Source organism: Meles meles, chromosome 17 (genome assembly GCF_922984935.1).
Source record: "Meles meles chromosome 17, mMelMel3.1 paternal haplotype, whole genome shotgun sequence".
Classification (NCBI taxonomy): Eukaryota; Metazoa; Chordata; class Mammalia; order Carnivora; family Mustelidae; genus Meles; species Meles meles.
The window spans coordinates 31,657,114-31,675,139 of record NC_060082.1 but is presented as its reverse complement, the minus strand read 5'-3'; the positions used below and the strand labels follow the sequence as shown (position 1 = coordinate 31,675,139).

At 35.3% G+C, this 18,026-nt stretch overlaps 1 protein-coding gene across 5 annotated transcripts in view; it reads left to right on the top strand.

Moving 5' to 3' along the window:
• Nucleotides 1–18,026, top strand: part of PTPRC (protein tyrosine phosphatase receptor type C) — a 126,619-nt gene that overhangs the window by 91,986 nt on the left and 16,607 nt on the right. For all 5 annotated transcript variants that reach the window (XM_045982416.1, XM_045982420.1, XM_045982419.1 and 2 more), the window contains 9 exons: nucleotides 991–1,051; nucleotides 6,606–6,714; nucleotides 7,390–7,424; nucleotides 9,931–10,040; nucleotides 10,600–10,690; nucleotides 10,781–10,857; nucleotides 14,766–14,802; nucleotides 14,899–14,996; nucleotides 15,701–15,826. In XM_045982416.1, the coding sequence (XP_045838372.1) occupies nucleotides 991–1,051; nucleotides 6,606–6,714; nucleotides 7,390–7,424; nucleotides 9,931–10,040; nucleotides 10,600–10,690; nucleotides 10,781–10,857; nucleotides 14,766–14,802; nucleotides 14,899–14,996; nucleotides 15,701–15,826 (744 nt within the window). The remainder of the gene's footprint in view (nucleotides 1–990; nucleotides 1,052–6,605; nucleotides 6,715–7,389; nucleotides 7,425–9,930; nucleotides 10,041–10,599; nucleotides 10,691–10,780; nucleotides 10,858–14,765; nucleotides 14,803–14,898; nucleotides 14,997–15,700; nucleotides 15,827–18,026) is intronic.

Here is an 18,026-nt window from a genome sequence, read left to right as displayed (position 1 = left end):
AGAATGTTATTATTGATAATTTCCAAAGAATTTATAACTGCAATTAGAAAGAATTTTTCATCTATCTGTTTTTAAAGAGAGTGTTTTTACATTTTTGGTGCTTGGATTTTTATTACTATTAATTGTTAGATTTTAAAAGATAATCAGCTTTGACAATTCTTATTTTTTTGAATTTATAAAGTAGTTTTTACAGCTCAGTGTATAATGAATGTTTTAAAATATTCTGTGAGTACTATATTTGTCAAATTTTACCAAAGGGTAAAAACTTAGATATATATTTTCCAAATTTGTCATGTTTATCTTTTAGTGTACTATTCAGATTTATTTTTACTTAAATTTGTTTTTTGCCAGAGCCTCTTATTGCTTTCTTGCTCCTTTCAGCTTTCCTTGTATCACTAAATTGTGTTGGTTTTATTTGTATTCAGTATTACAAGATACAGATAGTTATGCTAGTTAGGTCAACACTGTAAGTTTTAACCTATATCACTTGAGGGTGCCAATCTTTATCATTTTAATCCTTGTGAATTAAATATCACTTTATTATAAATATTGTGATTCTTATTTCTACTTATTTTTATAAATTGTATGTGCATTTTATTTATAACTCTTATAAACAGTATATGATAGAATTTCCGTTTTAAATAAAACGTAAAGATATTAGGTAGGGAATTTTAATTTTAAGATTTGAATATTTTGTTGTGTTGGGATTTATTCCTTCAGTTTCACTTATTCTTGCTGATTATAACCATTATTATTATTATGATTATAGCTAAACAGGTTGAGATTTCTTTTATCTTTTTCACTGTTAAATAATTTCTTTAAAAAATATTTGATAAAAAAATGTTGCTATAATCTTGGTTTCAACTTGAAAGTTAACCTGTATATTTAAATTAAAATAAATAGCATTGTATGAGAAGTAATATATGCATTTCAATATGATAAATAAATTTACATTAGAAAATTATTTTCTCTTTTACTACTGAAATTCAGGTCTTCTATAACAATAAGCACTTTGATGGACCTGCAAAAAGAGTTTCTCAAGCAACATCTTGTAAGTCATTACATGGCTATTTATTATATTTTATTTACATTAAAACATATATTAACACTTACAAAGTTTTATTTTACATTCATACTAACATTTAATTTTTAAATGTTCATGTTTTCCATAAACAATACTTTAAGTTGCCTGTAAAAAGATGTATAGGTAAATAAAATACAGTATTTTACTTTATTTTTAATTTTTGAGTATAGTTGATACACAATGTTACATTATTTTCAGGTGTACAACATAGTGATTTAACAATCACTATGATTTATACTTTATGCTATGTTCACCTCAAATGTGGCTACCATCTGTCACCATGCAACACTATTACAATATCACCGGCTCTATTCCTTATGCTGTGCCTTTTATCCCAGTGACTTATTCATTTCATAACTGAAAGCCTGTGCCTCCCACTCCCCTCACCCATTTCACTCATCCCGTCACCCCTCTTCTCGTGGACAACCATCAGTTTGTTCCCTGCAAAATACAATATTTTAAATTCTATTAGGAGATTCAAAGATTCAAGGATTGTTGATTTCATAAAATAATTCACTAAAGGATTTATCTATACAGACTTAAATTATGATTAGGTTTATGACACTTTTTCATGTTTGTTTTGTATACTGTTTTGGAGATTGTTACTTATTTTATCTTATTCTGTCTGTCCAAGATAAGCTTGGTAGAAGTAGGCATTAGAAAAAAACTGCCCTGATTTAGGTAACTAAAGCCAAGATAATGCTTAATAACAATATGCCTATTTGATTTTTTATCATTAATATTTTACACATTTGAATCAAAATAAAGTTGCAGATAGAAAAAAAAAATCACTTAGGGGTACCTGGGTGGCTCTGTGGGTTAAAGCCTCTGCCCTCAGCTCAGGTCATCATCTCAGGGTCCTGGGAGCTCAGGTCATGATCTCAGGGTCCTGGGATCGAGCCCTGCATCAGGCTCTCTGCTCGGCAGGGAGTCTGCTTCCTCCTCTCTCTCTGCCTGCCTCCCTGCCTGCTTGTGATCTCTGTCTGCCAAATAAATAAATAAAATCTTTAAAAAAATCACTTAAATTTAAATGTCATCACGATAATGAAGATAACAGGTACCTGTCACCAGTCCCCACTCTCTGTCCTGCTCATGGAGAGGACCAATTTTCACCATTTCTGTTTTCAGTTCTCCTTATAGTTCTCTCCATATATGTCAAGAATATTGCTATTCTTTCTAGAGCTAATATCAACATTGCTCATTGACCTGATCCTATGAAGGAAGAAGACTTAGTTCATTGGTTTAAGTTTTCTCTGCCTGTTGGCTTGTAAATTAAGTTCAATTATTTAAATCTCTATGTGTTGTGTTACCAACCACAGGCTGTTTCTGGTGCTATCATTGCAGCATCTCAGCCTCCCTCTCTCACACACATACGCGTCTGCACGATGACGAACACCTTCTTTTCTGAAGTCTTTGAAAACGAGGAAAGAGATAAAAGCTCCTGTTCCAAGCTGCTTTCCTAAGGCCCATGTACAGTTTTCATTCGTTCTGTTCAGAGGTTGGAACTAAATGTTCCCAATGTGAAATGCCCACCAAACTCAACCAAGTGGCTTTGATTATATTAACCATTTAAGTACTTTTCTTTTATAATTCTTTACAATAAAAACAGCTTCGTCGATTTTTTTTTCCCCGAGCGTGCAGATAGCTTATAGCTGCAGCACCTACTCTTGGGGGTCAAAGACTCAACTGGGGACATTTCACACTCACATCTTAATAGGCCAGGTGTGAGACCACTTCACTCAGAAACACACAGAACGAGAAACACAGGGTGCCAGTGAGGGAGGCTATCAGCCTCAACGGTGGTTGCAATGAGTATGGTGGTCCGAGAACAATTCTGTGACCCCTCCCCGCCACCCCCCAGAGGTAAGGGAAGAGAATCAGAATCCCACCCCGCGTGTATGGGGGTGGGAGCTGTCCTGGCTTAGAATCCCCATGTTAGGAAAGGAACCAGTATCTCTTAGAATAGTTCCAGGGGCATAGTTTCCAGACATGCCCACAGGGATGGAGCCAGAAATGAGATGTGCCCTGGGTTACTCCATTCAGGAAAACCTAAAGCTAGGGTTTCCCCCAAGGACCGCGTAGTTGGTACAAAAACCTCCCTGTCCAGTTGCAGTTTAGCAATCAGGGATCATTTTCACCATTGGCAAGGTTGCCTTTGAACACAGGTAATATTTCACTTTTCTCAGATTTCCATGCCAGTGGGGCTAGAGAGTTATCCCAAGGTCCTTTTTCCATAATGCAGAAAAAGTTTTATTGACTTTTTGCTCCCAGTGGCATTGTCATTAGAGATAAACAGTACGACATTATTTTAAAAATTTAAATTCAATTCGCCAACATAGAGTTATAATGACGTTTTAATAGTGACATCTTCTCCGGGGGAGGTCTGGGGCTGGCACTTGCCAATCAGAAATACTAGAAAAGTATTGCTGAGCCTCCCTGGCATAAGATTTCCTCATTTATATTTTGACAACATTTCCAATTGAACTCCTGGGGCCCCTTTCTTCTTGTACTGATTTGGACTCCCTGGGTGTACAGCTCAGCCGCTGAGGTAAAATTTTCCTTCATTAGTTTCCTCTTTTAGAATTGCTACATCTGAATGCTAATTTTTTTTTTAAATTTACTGGTATATATTCTCTAGTGTAAGGAGAGAATATTCTAATGCTTGCAATATAAAAATGAAATGCTTGATTCTACCCTGGCCCTTGATCAATATTTTGACCTGGCGTAGAATTCTAAGTTAAAAAATCTAGTATTAAAAAAGTATTTCTGTTTTGTTCTCCTGCATCCAGCATTACTTTTTTTTAAAAAATTTTAATTTATTTGTTTGACAGACAGAGAGAGAGAGAGAGACATCACAAGCAGGCAGAGAGGCAGGCAGGGGAGGGGGGTAATCAGGCTCCCCACTGAGCAGAGAGCCCAAAGCAGGGCTGGATCCCAGGACTCTCAGATCATGACCTGAGCCAAAGGCAGAGGCTTAACACACTGAGCCACTCAGTTGCCCCCAGCATTACTTTCTAATGCCTTCCCATTTCTCAATCTTTTTCTATATTCTCATATTTTTGTTCTCTTGGGAACTTTTAGGGTTTCCTCTTTATTCTTGGTCTTGCATTGGTCTTTTTCTCATTTCTTTTCCTGGATACTATTGGCTTTTTTTGTCCTGGAGACTTATATCTCTGAGAAATTTTCTTTGCTCCATTTTTTTTTCCCTGTAGTCCTTTTGGCACTCCTGTTAGTCACATTTTGGGAACTGTAAATCAGTTTATTATTTTGGAATCCCCTCTCTTGTTGAGAGTTTCCTTGAGAGTGTGGTTCTTATCAGCAGTCTGATCAAAGCCATAGCGAGACAATAGAAGTTGATTAGAAGTGCTGTGATCCTTAGAGGGGCTGTTGACTGAGGATTCCTTGTATTATTATTTTTTCTGTTTATTAAAATAGAATTTTACTTTATTATTTACTTATATAACATCTATTTTTTACTTCTTTTTAAAAAAATTTGTCCAAGTTTTATTTAAACTCAAGTTAGTTAACATATAGTGTAGTACCGGTTTTAGGAGTAGAATTTAGTAACTCATCACTTACATATAACACTCAGTGCTCATCACAAGTGCCCTCCTTAACACCCATCACCCATTTAGTCCATCCCACCATTCCCCTCCCCTCCAGCAACCCTCAGTTTGTTTCCTACAGTTAAGAGTCTCTTAGGGTTTGCCTCTATCTCTGTTTCTACCTTATTTTGTTTTTTCCTTCTCTTTCCCTATGTTCATCTGTTTTGTTTCTTAAATTCCACACATGAGTGAAATCATATGGTATTTGTCTTTCTCTGACTTATTTCATTTAGCCCTCTAGCTCCATTCACATCATGGCAAATGGCAAGATTTCATTCTTTTTGATGGCCAAGTAATATTCCATTATATAGATAATAAACATATTATATATATGAATATACATATATATATTCTCACATCTTCTTTATCCATTCATCAGTTGATGACACATGGACTCTTTCCAGAGTTTAGGTATTGTGATAATGTTGCTATAAACATCAGGGTGCATGTGCCCCTTCAAATCTTCATTTTTATATCCTTTAGATAAGTACCTTGTAGTACAATTGCTGGGTGGTAGGGTAGTTCTATTTTTAGCTTCTTGAGGAATATCCATACTGTTTTCCAGAGTGGCTGCACCAGTTTGCATTCCCACCAACAGTGTGTGAAGGTTCCTTTTTCTCTGCCTCCTCACCAACATCTGTTGTTTCCTGTGTTGTTAATTTTAGAGTCATTCTGACAGGTGTGAAGTGTTATCTCATTGTGGTTTTGGCTTGTATTTCCATGATGATGAATGATGTTGAGCATCTTTTCATGTGTCTGTTAGCCATCTGGATATCTTCTTTGGAAAAATGTTTATTTATGTTTCTGTCCATCTCTTAATGGGATTATTTTTGGGGGGGGGGTGTTGAGTTTGAGAAATTCTTTTTCAATTTTGGATACTAACCCTTTATCAGATATGTCATTTATAAATATCTTCTCCCATTCTATAGGTTGCCTTTTAGCTCTGTTGATTGTTTCCTTTGCTGTGCAGAAGGTTTTAATCTTGATGAAGTCCCAATAATTTGTTTTTGTTTCTCTTGCCTCTGGCAATCAATGTGTCTAATAAGAAGTTGCTACTACTGAGGTCGAAGAGTTTAACTGCCTGTGTTCTCCTCTAGTATTCTCTTTCGTCTTCTTTTTCTCCAGGAAAGGGCATGATTTCATGTTAAACTCTGATGAAAATTTACATCAGGATAAGTAATCCTAATGGTAGAATGAAACAGTTTTTGTCCCTTGGTTAATTGATTTTATGTCTTAGTGAGTAGATGAGAAGTTTTATCTGTGTGGAACAGAAATCTTTCTGATCCTTTTGGGAAGCTATCTGCTTCCGCACAAAAGTTAAAATATGTGAGTTTTTCTTTGAGATTTGTAATAACTAGATTATCTCTCTTATCCCTTCAAAATGGAATGCTGAAAGAAAGAGAATTACGCCTAAAGGATTGTATTGCATAAAGGAACAGTATCTTGTGGAAGAAAAGAGAGTTTTTCTTTTATATTCTAATTATTCCCTTAAAATATTAGGTGTTTTTGTTTGTTTTGAATAATGTAGGCAAAATACACAAAATCAAGAATTTTTTCTATTTGGTCTCATTCTAAAAACTTTATTTTTGGAAAACTTCAAAAGAAGATAACATATTAAAATGAAAGTACTTTTTAAAAAAAGATTTTATTTATTCATTTGACAGAGACAGAGAGATCACAAGTAGGTAGCGAGACAGGCAGAGAGAGGGGGGAATGCAGGCTCCTCACTGAGCAGAGAGCCTGATGTGGAGCTCAGTCCCAGGACCCTGAGATCATGACCTGAGCCGAAAGCAGAGGCTTAACCCACCGAGCCACCCAGATGCCCCAAAATGAAAGTACTTTAAAGGTGATGTTCAAAAATCCAGTTAAATATTTGTCATAATAAGCTTTCTTCATGTGTTATTTTTCACTTCTAGATAATTCTAGAGCACTGATTATATTTCTGGTATTTCTGATCATTGTGACATTCTTAGCCCTCCTTGTTGTTCTCTATAAAATCTATGACCTGCGCAACAAGAGGTCCAGGTAAGAGCTGATTTCAAAATGAAAAATAATAGTAATAGTGATGAAAGCACCCATATATGGGGCAACTTTAGAACCAGTTAAGTAAAGAAGGGGAAGTAGCATGAAGTCCAGTTTGTCAGTGAACTTTTGATCAAAAACTTAGTGTGGTCTTCTTGGTTTATAGTAAATACTAATTGTCTCTACATTTACTAATAATGTTATGGATTTTTTAAAATAATAGCCAATGAAATGAATAAATATTTATTCCTTTAGTACAAAGTAGGTCAGAAGGATCTAGAAATGATAAAGGCAAAAAGGAAAGTGAGAACTATCTAAGGAATTTTATATATTCTCTTGGCCAGGAACAACTAGATTAGATCATTTTATGAAAAACAAGAATTTAAAAACAAAAAAATTAGTCATTTAATTGTGTTTAGCAGACAACTCCTAGTTGGTTTCTTCCTCCCTTACTTTTTCTTTACTCCTCTTTCTCCCACATCTCCTCTCCTTCATTCTTTACTCCCTCCCCTGCCATGTTCCTTCCTCCTCCCTTCCCCTCCTCTCTTCTCCTTTCCCCTTTATCCTCCCTGTATCCATTCCCTCCTTCCTCAATATATTCACTAAATATAAATTGAATCCCAACTGAACTCTATGTTTCTTTAAAAATATATAAATTTCCATTTCTTATTTTCACAGCAATATGGAAGAAGAGATTATACTTGTTGAAAGGGGTAAGTGGAGATATTTTTTACTGGTGAATATCCCCTTCACATTTGAATCCATTCATTTTAAATAAGAACTCAACATTTTAAAAAATATAATTTGGACTTCCTCTGTTGATCCAATGATGAAACTTAAATTCATTTATTCTCTCTCCTCTCTCTCTATATATATATTAAAATATATAAGTAAAATATAAATAAAATAAATATATATATCATATATTATATATATATATATAAATTCTATTTAGATCAGTAAGTACTATGAATTTCCCAGTATATGCCAAATATTGTGCCAGCATTGAAAACATGGCAATTATAGGCTACAGAATCTGCTCTTAAAGGGTTTAAAATTTAATAGAGGAAAACAGAAATATCGAGAAAACATGAAAGCCATTTGGTAAATGCCATAGTGATTGAATGTGTATGGTGCTATGAAAAGATAGAAGATTGAGTAGAAAAGGCAGGCATCTGGGTCTTCTAAGATTGTGGGGAGACATTAGATCAACAAATGAGGGAGTGGTGGTTGGAAGAACAGATGGAAAGTCTCATAGAGGAGGAAGTGGTAAGTGCGGTCAAGTCTCTGCCAGGATGGGATGGTGGCTTTTCACTAAGGACTCATTTATGAGCATGACAAAAAAATTGCAATTTGACTTAGGTGAGAAAAAGGAATTCCATTTTTTCTCTTGTTTTTCAAATTTTACACTATTTCTTTAATTATTTTAATGTGATTTTGGATCTGGTAAAAGGGGATGGAGATAAAGATTGAAGCTATGTTTGCAATAAAGAAAATGATTTGTTGTGTCATATTCAAGACAGCAAAAATTTAAGGACTCCTCTGTCTTATTTTAACTTCTGACAGGTTTTCCTCTGTAAGAGCAGGTTCTAAATCAATAAGCAAAAGCATTAGGATTAGTTCTTTAGAGTTCCTTGACTTTATTTTCTATTGCAAAATCTACACTACCTGATACTGTATTATATATTTTACTTGTTTGATAACTCTCCTCCCCTAACTAGAATGTAAGCTAGGGATATGAAGACAGGGAGATTTTTCTTTCTCGTTTCACTGCTCTATCCCCAGTACCTATCTGAGTATATGACATTCAGAGCATGTCAGTGAATACATGCATGAAGGAGGTAAAATGTTCTGAAAATTAGTTCTGATAGAGGGAAGAATGAAGAGTACAAGAATAGCAAGCCCCTAAGTAGAGAAGGGGAATGAATTTCAGGGTGTCAGTGCAGACTAGGAAGGGTCAAAGAAGACTTTTATCTCAAAGTTGATACTGATTGTCCATTTGCATGCATTAGAACTTAGCCAAACTCCATTTAACCTCAATGGTGGCTCTAAATTCAGAACGAAAGAATATCAGAGATTCCCAACAACCCAAAGAAGCAACTGCGCATGGATAATTTGTTAAGAGTATTTGGATAGACTGTTTCCACAGACAATAAGATAAATGTGCAATCCTAACAGATATCTTCTTTCTTTACCTGATAGTGAACATTAACCTGAACAGAAGAAACATATTTTTCATATGTGTGACAGTTTACATTCTCTTATTCTTCTGAAACTGTTGTTTTTCAGGAGCAATGCACAACTGCAGCTCTCTATATATTTTACTCCTTACTAAGTTATTAAAAAAGCATAGCATATAATGTGTTTTGTACCCTCGAGGCATAACAGATAAGCACAACTTGTTTAGAGCTTAGTGTGAAGGGAATATTGAATGAAGCTGAGTCCTATCAGGGTATGAATCATATGCTCTTATCTGTATATTCACAAAATTTCATAATAACTTAAGAAACAAAAAAGGAAAAAATAATAACTATAATATAGGCATATAAGTATAGTAACTGTTATTTTAATGAAGTAGTCAAACTTTAGATTTAGGCAATGGCACTAATAATAGTGTTATAATTTTTTAATAAGTAGAGTTACCTGCTCATATTAGTATTTCAGAAGACTAATTTGGGAGCAGTTTAAAAGAAAAGTCAACATAAGGAAAAACTAGAGACAAGGAGAGGAGTTCGGAAGATGTAGTTTCGTGCATGAGGAGGACTGTCTGCCCCTGACCACTGGCAGGGGGAGCAAAAACACCCGGTGACCTACTGGATATGGAGACGGAGGGGGATATCTTAGATCACGTGGAAGTTTCCATCTTAAATTACTTTGTGAATGGTGATCTTGTTTACTGAGATTTAAAGTACTAGAGTCAAGGAAACATGATTTTGACTTTGAACATTTTGACTTTGCGATACATGTGGGATAACTGTACGGAAAATCTGGGAGATAGTCTTAAAGTTTAATATAAAGCCCAAAAGAGGGCTGGAGCCCAAAATTTAGAAATCATGGATTTATAGATGAATCTTTGTAGGCAAGGGAGATTTTCCAGATGGAATATGTGTGAGGAGGAAAGGAGCAAAGGGTTAATCCAAGCTACAAATTTAATGGAATTTGTATGAACACTTGAAAGATAGACATAACCCTGGTCATGAATCCTTAATATGTTTAAAGATGATGAAAAACAGCTGATGAGTGTAGAGCCAATCCATGCCGATATTTTGTTGGAAACTTACAAGAGGAAGATTGCTGATGAAGGAAGACTTTTTCTGGCTGAATTTCAGGTGCGTGCTCCTCTTGATATATGGTGAGAAATTTACTCAACTGTCAAGATCATTCCATCTTAAATGTATTATATAACTATTTGCCTTTGTAGTTTATTCCACGTAATACTGCAGCATAATCAAAGCAGAGATTATTAAGATATTTACAGAACAGAAGAGATACTTATAGTCATGAAACAAGTTAATATTTCAAAATAATTCTTCATTGTATCAGTAGCAGTTTTGAGGTTGTGACACAAAACATATTTGGCCAGTTTTGTACTCATAGTCTAAGTCAATATCCAAGTTTGTGTTTTTAAATGAATTTCACAGTGGTAATTAATTCTGAATTTACTCTCACTTGTGGGTTTTATTCTCAAAGTAGCCAGCCCAACATTCATTTTTTAGTTTTTTTTTCATAATTTCTAACAATGTTAATTTCAATGACGTGACAAAGCTTGCTTATCAGCATAAAGGAAATACGTTTTAGGATGTTTCCTTTGCTCAAAATGACAAGTGGCAAGGGGAAAATTAGTTTTCTTGAATCTGCTGTGACTCAAAGTATCTTTATGTCTTTCAGAGCATTCCACGGGTGTTCAGCAAGTTTTCTATCAAGGATGCTCGAAAACCCTTTAACCAGAATAAAAACCGTTATGTTGACATCCTTCCTTGTACGTACTCATTGAAAATTAGATTTCCATACATTTAGGCTGCTTGATTATTCATTATTTCATTTATTTATATTTATTTTCTTTGAACAGATGATTATAACCGTGTTGAACTCTCTGATATAAACGGAGATGCAGGGTCAAATTATATAAATGCCAGCTATATTGATGTGAGTAAAAATGCATAACTGCCAGATTATTTTATATCTTTGTTGTTTTATCATTGACCATTTTCATTTTTCTTGTATCTATGCATTCCATTCAGTTCCTTCTTTATCATGGCAAATATTTAGAAATATTATTAGAAATAGTTTGAAGTAAACCCCTAATGTCACTGAGATAAACAACAAAATCATTAATAACCGCAAGTATAGTTATTATTTGTTATTGGTACTAGGTATTTTATCGAATTTTTTCTACCAAAAAAATGATACTAATAATTAAAATATTCTGGTACCTACTATGTGCTGGATATCAGACTAAATGATCTATGTATATTGCCACTGAGAGCCCCACATTTGCCCTGGGCATGTGTGCCATTCATGCTCACTGTAGAGGCGAGAGGTGAGGACTGGGAGGCTCTGGAGAAGTAGTTGTCCTTGCCCCTGTTCAATTAGTAAAAGGTTGACTTGGGATTCAAACCCAGTTCTGCCTGACTCCAAACTATGATGCTTCAATTGTATCACATTTCATGTCAGCAGAGATGTTCTTCATTGACCCGGCTCATGTGTTCATTGTATTTACCCAAAGCCAAATACTGCATATGGTTAATGTATCCATATTTAAAGATGTTATTTATTATATAATTGTTAAATAAATAATGTTCCGCACAATTTTTTAAAAAATTAAGTGGTGTAACAATAGAGAGAGACTGAAAAAATTTTCCTTCCACACAATTCACCATTTGCCCCGTGTCTCCGTTTACCAGAACAGATAACCTTTACGTTGTTTCTTATTGATCCAACCAGTTTCTTTATAAACAAGAGAATGCCAACTTTTTTTATCCTCTTATTTATCTAAAAATGTTAACATATATTCATATTGTTCTGTGCCATGCTTTATATACATATGTGAGATTTATATATGTATGTGTATATGTGTATACATATATGTATATGTGTGTGTGAGTGTACACAGAAAAAATTTATATATATATAATCACTACAAGAAAAGGGATTGGCAAATTTTTTTCTGTAAGGGGCCTAACAACAAATATTTTGGGTTTTCAGAACATAGCACTTCTGTCACAATTACTTAGATCTGAAGTTTAGTGGTCACATCCAGAGATAATACACAATGTGAATGTATTCTTTTTTTTTTTTTTTCCAAAATCAGACACAGAGCATCTGGGTGGCCCTGTGGGTTAAGCCTCTGCCTTCGGCTCAGGTCATGATCTCAGGGTCCTGGGATTGAGCCCCACATTGGACTCTCTGCTCAGTGGGGAGCCTGCTTCCTCCTCTCTCCTCTCTCCGCCTTTCTGCCTACTTGTGATCTCTCTCTCTCTCTCTCTGTCAAATAAATAAATAAAATCTTAAAAAAAAAACAAAAACAAAATCAGACACAAGTTGTAGCTTGCTGACCCTGGACATAGAGTATTTCTATACTTTTCTCTCAGATTTTATAAGTCATTCATGGTTATAGCTGAATTGTGATTTAGTTAATCATTTCCTGTATTAATGGACATTAAATGCCTTTTCTAATCTTCTGCTTTTACAAACAATGGTTCAATGAATAATCTTGACTCATTATTTTACACTGGGCTTTAGTATATATAGGATAAATTCCTAAAAGAAGAATTTCTAGGTCAAAGAGAATATGCATTTGCAACTTTAAAAGACACTTCCAAATGGTCCTCCACTAGGCTTGTACCAATTTACATGCCACCAGCAGTGTATGAAGAGGGCTTTTTCCACAGACCGCCGAAAGAGTAATCAACAAAAAATTGTTTTGACAGTCAAATGGTTGACAAAGTGTATATCATGCTACTCTCTATGCTGGTTTATGAGGTAATTCACAAACTTTTCTTAAAGAAAAAAATAGAAATTGAAGTTTGTTTGTTTTGATCTACGGGAATATATAAACTTTCAGTGGAATAGGTAAAATGGTCAAATCATATTTATTTACTTATTCACATGATGTGTTAGTTTCCTAGGGCTGACATAACAAAACACCACAAACTGGGTGGCCTAAAACAACATAAATTTATTCTCTCAAAGTTCTGGAGACAAGAAGTCTGAAATCCAGGTGTCAGCAGAGCCACGCTCCCTCCATAGGATCTGCGGGAAACCCTCCCTTGCCTCTTCTAGCTTCTAGTAGCTCCCGGCAATCCTTGGCCTTCATTGGCTTGCAGCTGTTACCACCCTTATCTGTGCTTCCACCATCCCTGGACCTTCTTTCCTGTGTGATTCTGCATCACTATGTCCTCTTTCTCTCACAAAGACACGAGTCATTAGAATGAGGGCCCATCTTCAGTCCATAGAACCTCATCTTCCACAAAGATCTTCTTTGCAAGTGAAATCATATTTTGACATTCCGACTGGATATGAGGTTTTGAAGAATGCTATTCAATCCTCTACACACAGATTATGTAAAATTAGAGCAAAACTTTAAAATTTGGGGTCATTTATGAAACATGCATCTTCACCATTTTTGCAAGTAGAAGCAGAGCTGGGGTTTATCTTCTCAGGCATTCTGTCCCTGGAGCTGTCACTCTACCCGAGCCATATATCCTGCCTCCCATCCACTTTGTTCAATACATGACACTTTTTGTATCCTTGCTTACTGCTGTCTCTGCAAGTTCAATCCCAAGCAACAAATACCTCTTCCATCAACATATACTCATGATATTCACAATAAAATTTCTTACTTTATTCCTTTTTAATATGATCAACAAAAGGCTTATTTATAATAACAAGCAACACTTACACATGTGAGGTCATAGTCTAAAGATAATTAGGAGTACTGCATCATAATTTTGACCTCTATTTTAACTGATTCTGCAAGTAACTTCTTTAGGCTTTCACAATTATCACTGATAAACTTTATTTTAGTACATAGTGTTTCTTCCACATTGTTTTTCCAAGAAAATTGAGAACAGATTTTATAAGAATTTAGCTGGTCTCTGAAAAAAAAAACCTCATAATCTCCAATCCAATATCTATCATAATTATGGTATTGAATTAATACTATTTTTCTCCACCAGAGCTGGGAGCTCCTAAAAAGCATGTCTTCAGCTTTTAGATAGTTACTTGATATATCATAGCCCCTCAATAAATAAGTGTTAAATAAGTTAATATATGACTAACACTATGTCATGAGATAGATGTTTCAAGAAGTTATTGATTTAATCCTGAATTTTTGTGGCCCATGTAACCATATTTTATCAAATGGGCAAAGGTTATCTCTCTGAAGGCTTCTCTGATTGCTGAGGTGAATTTAAGGAATACGGGATAATCTGGAAGAAATTAGCACAATATCTTACCTGCCTCTGTACTTCTTTACTTTGGAAAGAGGAATGGATAAAGCAGATTATGTAGGTAATGAAATGAAAGTTATTGTATCTTTTATCTACAATGGCAGAGAAGGAGTCTAGGGAATCCACGGTCTATCCCAGCACCAGTTAAAAGGTAGAAATGTGGGGATCATCTCAGAATGATTTATTGAAAGAAATTGAGTAAAAATCCCAAAAGCAAATATACAGCTTGTACGAAGGTTTAAATTGTAACAGATGGTTTTGTAAGAGTTGGCAGAACATAAAATATAAGAATGTCTGGATTACTTGTATAAATTGCTGCAATACCCCAGATGAGGATGAAATCTGATTTCTAAAATTGTTTTGGGTATATGGGAAAGACACATGAAAGCCATGAATAGGGTTTGTAAATGCTAACATGTTTGGCACAGTTTAATGGGTGATCATGAGTTAATAAAATCCCCCCTTATAACTTGAAAATGTTCAGAAAAATCCACAACCAAGAAATGGTGGCTCTAAATCAACCTCCTTTAACTCACAATTTTGCATGTAAATGAGTAATTGAGGGTTCACTAAATGATATACCTTTGTATGTGTTTCGAACAGGGCTTCAAAGAACCCAGGAAATACATTGCTGCACAAGGTAATTTACCTGATAGTCTAACATTCTTTTTGAAAAATTGTTTCCTAGTTCTTTTATCAGAAGATGTTTATCAGTTGGTATTGATTTACCTCCTAGGACCCAGGGATGAAACTGTTGATGATTTCTGGAGGATGATCTGGGAACAGAAAGCCACGGTTATTGTCATGGTCACTCGATGTGAAGAAGGAAACAGGGTAAGTGACATAGGGTGAAGATGGGGGTTAGGAAAAGAGCGTGTTGAATCGCATTTCAAAATACAAAACAAAACACACGTATTGCTTGATGACAAAAACAGACAGTTCTCTGCTTTAATCAGTGTAACACTTGACTTAAACGTTTCATACATGTAGAAAAATAAAATAGGTACATACCTAAATATATGTATATATGAACGAAGTTCAAGTGTTTGTGCTTATTTGATGGCCTTACATTTGATTCCCATTTCTTTGCAGTATTGTTATGAATTTAGTGCATTTCAGTGTGCTGATTTCACAAGCACTCATGAATACTTAAAACAAGACTGTCCTTGGGCAGATAGGTGGTAATTCATGTAATAGGACTTTAGGAAGCATGAAAACCTCCTTACCCTGCAGCCTGAAATTAACTGCATGCAACCACATCATTTCTGCTGACAACTGAGCCCATCCTCTTTTAATATGCAGCTAAGCCTAGGAAGAGCATCCTTCTGCTAGGTAGCATGGAGAAATCTTTCAGGACACGTTAATGGGAAATGAAATACTTTTCAAACATCACGGCTTGAGGTCTATATGCGCTTGAAGAAGAATACATAAATGTTGTGAGACTTTCAGATGAATATTTTTTGTTTTGTGTTTTTAATTTCAATAAACAAATTTGTTTAAATGAAAAACCAAAATTATTAATATTTTTTGAAATATAGAACAAGTGTGCGGAATACTGGCCATCAATGGAAGAGGGTACACGGGCTTTTGGAGATGTCATTGTAAAGATCACCGAGCACAAAAGATGTCCAGATTATATCATTCAGAAGTTAAACATCACAAATGTGAGTTTGTTTTATTACATGATTTTTATTTTCATATAGGTTGTGTAAAAATACAATTATGGAATGAAATTAAATGTAAGAAATTATAATCTAAGAAAAATTATTTTAACAAACTACAGGAGGAGGGGTTGCCCTAGAACAATAACACAAGCCAACAAGGTCAAGTTAAATGACTGGAGAAAGTAGTATTTGTCCAAGTCATATCAAAACTATCTGTAGGGGCACCTGAGTGGCTCAGTTGGTTAAGTGTTCAACTCTTGATTTTGGTTCAGGTCATGATCTCAGGGTTGTGGGATCAAAGCCCTGTGCTGGGCTCCATGCTAGTCACATTCTCTCTTCCTCTTCCTCCCACCCCAGTCTCCCACTCAAATATATATAGTAATGTTGTGACTCTTGACATAGAGAGAAGAGCTCATTAATTGTGTTGAATAAATGACTGGATTATTGAATGAATGATAAAATGGCCCTTTTCTCAATGGGTTTAATACCATTACCATTATCAGAGAATACTTAACCAAATGGCACAATTAGAGAGCTCTTTCTGCCCACGGATCCTGGCCTTGTACTTTAATAAAATTACCTTTTTGCACCAACCCTCCCCCCAAACAAACAAACAAACAAAAAAAAAAAAAAAAAGAAAAAAGAAAAAAGAAAGAAAGAAAAAAGAAAAACAAAAAGCAAATGGCACAATTAGAGACTACTGTAAGAAATACAAAGTCCTGGGGCACCAGGGTGGCTCACTGGGTTAAGCCTCTGTTTTCCTCTCAGGTCATGAGTCCTGGGATCAAGCTCCACATCTGATTCTCTGCTCAGCAGGGAGCCTGCTTCCCCACCCCCCCCTCCCAATCTCTGCCTGTCTCTCTACCTGCTTGTGATCTCTGCCTGTCAAATAAATTAATAAAATCTTAAAAAAAAAAAGAAATACAAAGTTCTTACTATATAGTAAAGATAGAATGTTTAGTTTGGAAAAGAAAATTGTCACTGTGGCCTTAGATAATAGTTAAAATGGAGGTCCTCACACATATTATAGGATTCTGGGTTTGTTTTTTGTTTGTTTGGTTTTTTTTCGGTTTTTTTTTTGGAGTTTTTGTATTATTATCATTTTTTTAAATTTATTTTTTAAGTAGGCTTCATGCCCAGCATGGAGTCCAATGTGGGGCTTGAACCCACCACCCTGGGATCAAGACCTGAGCTGAGAGCAGGAGTTACTCAACTGGCTGAGCCACCCAGGCACCCCCCTAGGATTCCATTTTTATGAAGAGTCCAGAATAGACAAATTTATGGAGACAGAATGTTGATTAGGATTGCTTGAAATTGGGGCGGGGGGAGAGCAGGAGGAGGGATGACTGCTAATCAGTAAGGGTTTCTTTGGGGAGGTAATGAAAATGTCTTATAATTAGCTAGTGGTAGGACTTTACAACTCTGAGAATATAATAAAACATTTTATCATTTAAATGAATGAATTTTACTGTATGTGAATATATTTTAAAGTGGGATAAAGATGCAAAACATACCCCTACCAATTGTGTATTTCTTCCAAGGCCTTCTTAGGCTCCCATGGCATTACTAACTACTGTAACCACAGAGGGCTGTGGGGCAATGGTTCCACCACCAATAGTTCATGGCAAAATACATGAAGGACTTAGGCATGAGACCCCCAGTCCATATATATGGGTCATATGTAGATCAGGTTACATCGATTGGTCTCATTATTATTCTTAATTAATATAATTATTTCCTACCAGAAGATTACAACCAACCAAGTTTTGTTGTTTCTTCTGCTATCTAAATATAGGTGGTTCTTCTTCGTACCAGCTCAGGGAAGTATGACTTACTCATTTTGTAGTGGTTATCTTGAAGTTGGGACAAATATGAACCATAGTCTGGGGCTGACTTTCTTCAGTTGTCTCCCCACAGTCTGAGCTAACATTTCTAATATAAGATGCCTACAAAACAGCATTAACCAAATAATTTATCAGACTTTCTTCACTTGATGAAAATTTACTGGCCTACCAAACAGAATTATTTCAGCTGTGAGAATGGCCTTTGCTTTATATCTTTTTCTACCCACCCACACCCCCATTTTTTTTTTTTTTTTTTTTTTTTTTTTTTTTTTGGTGCGTGTGTGTGTTTCTGTTGTTTGTTTCTGGCATGGCAGCATGGAAGTTCCCAGCAGCCTCAGCTCACTTACCACAGCTTA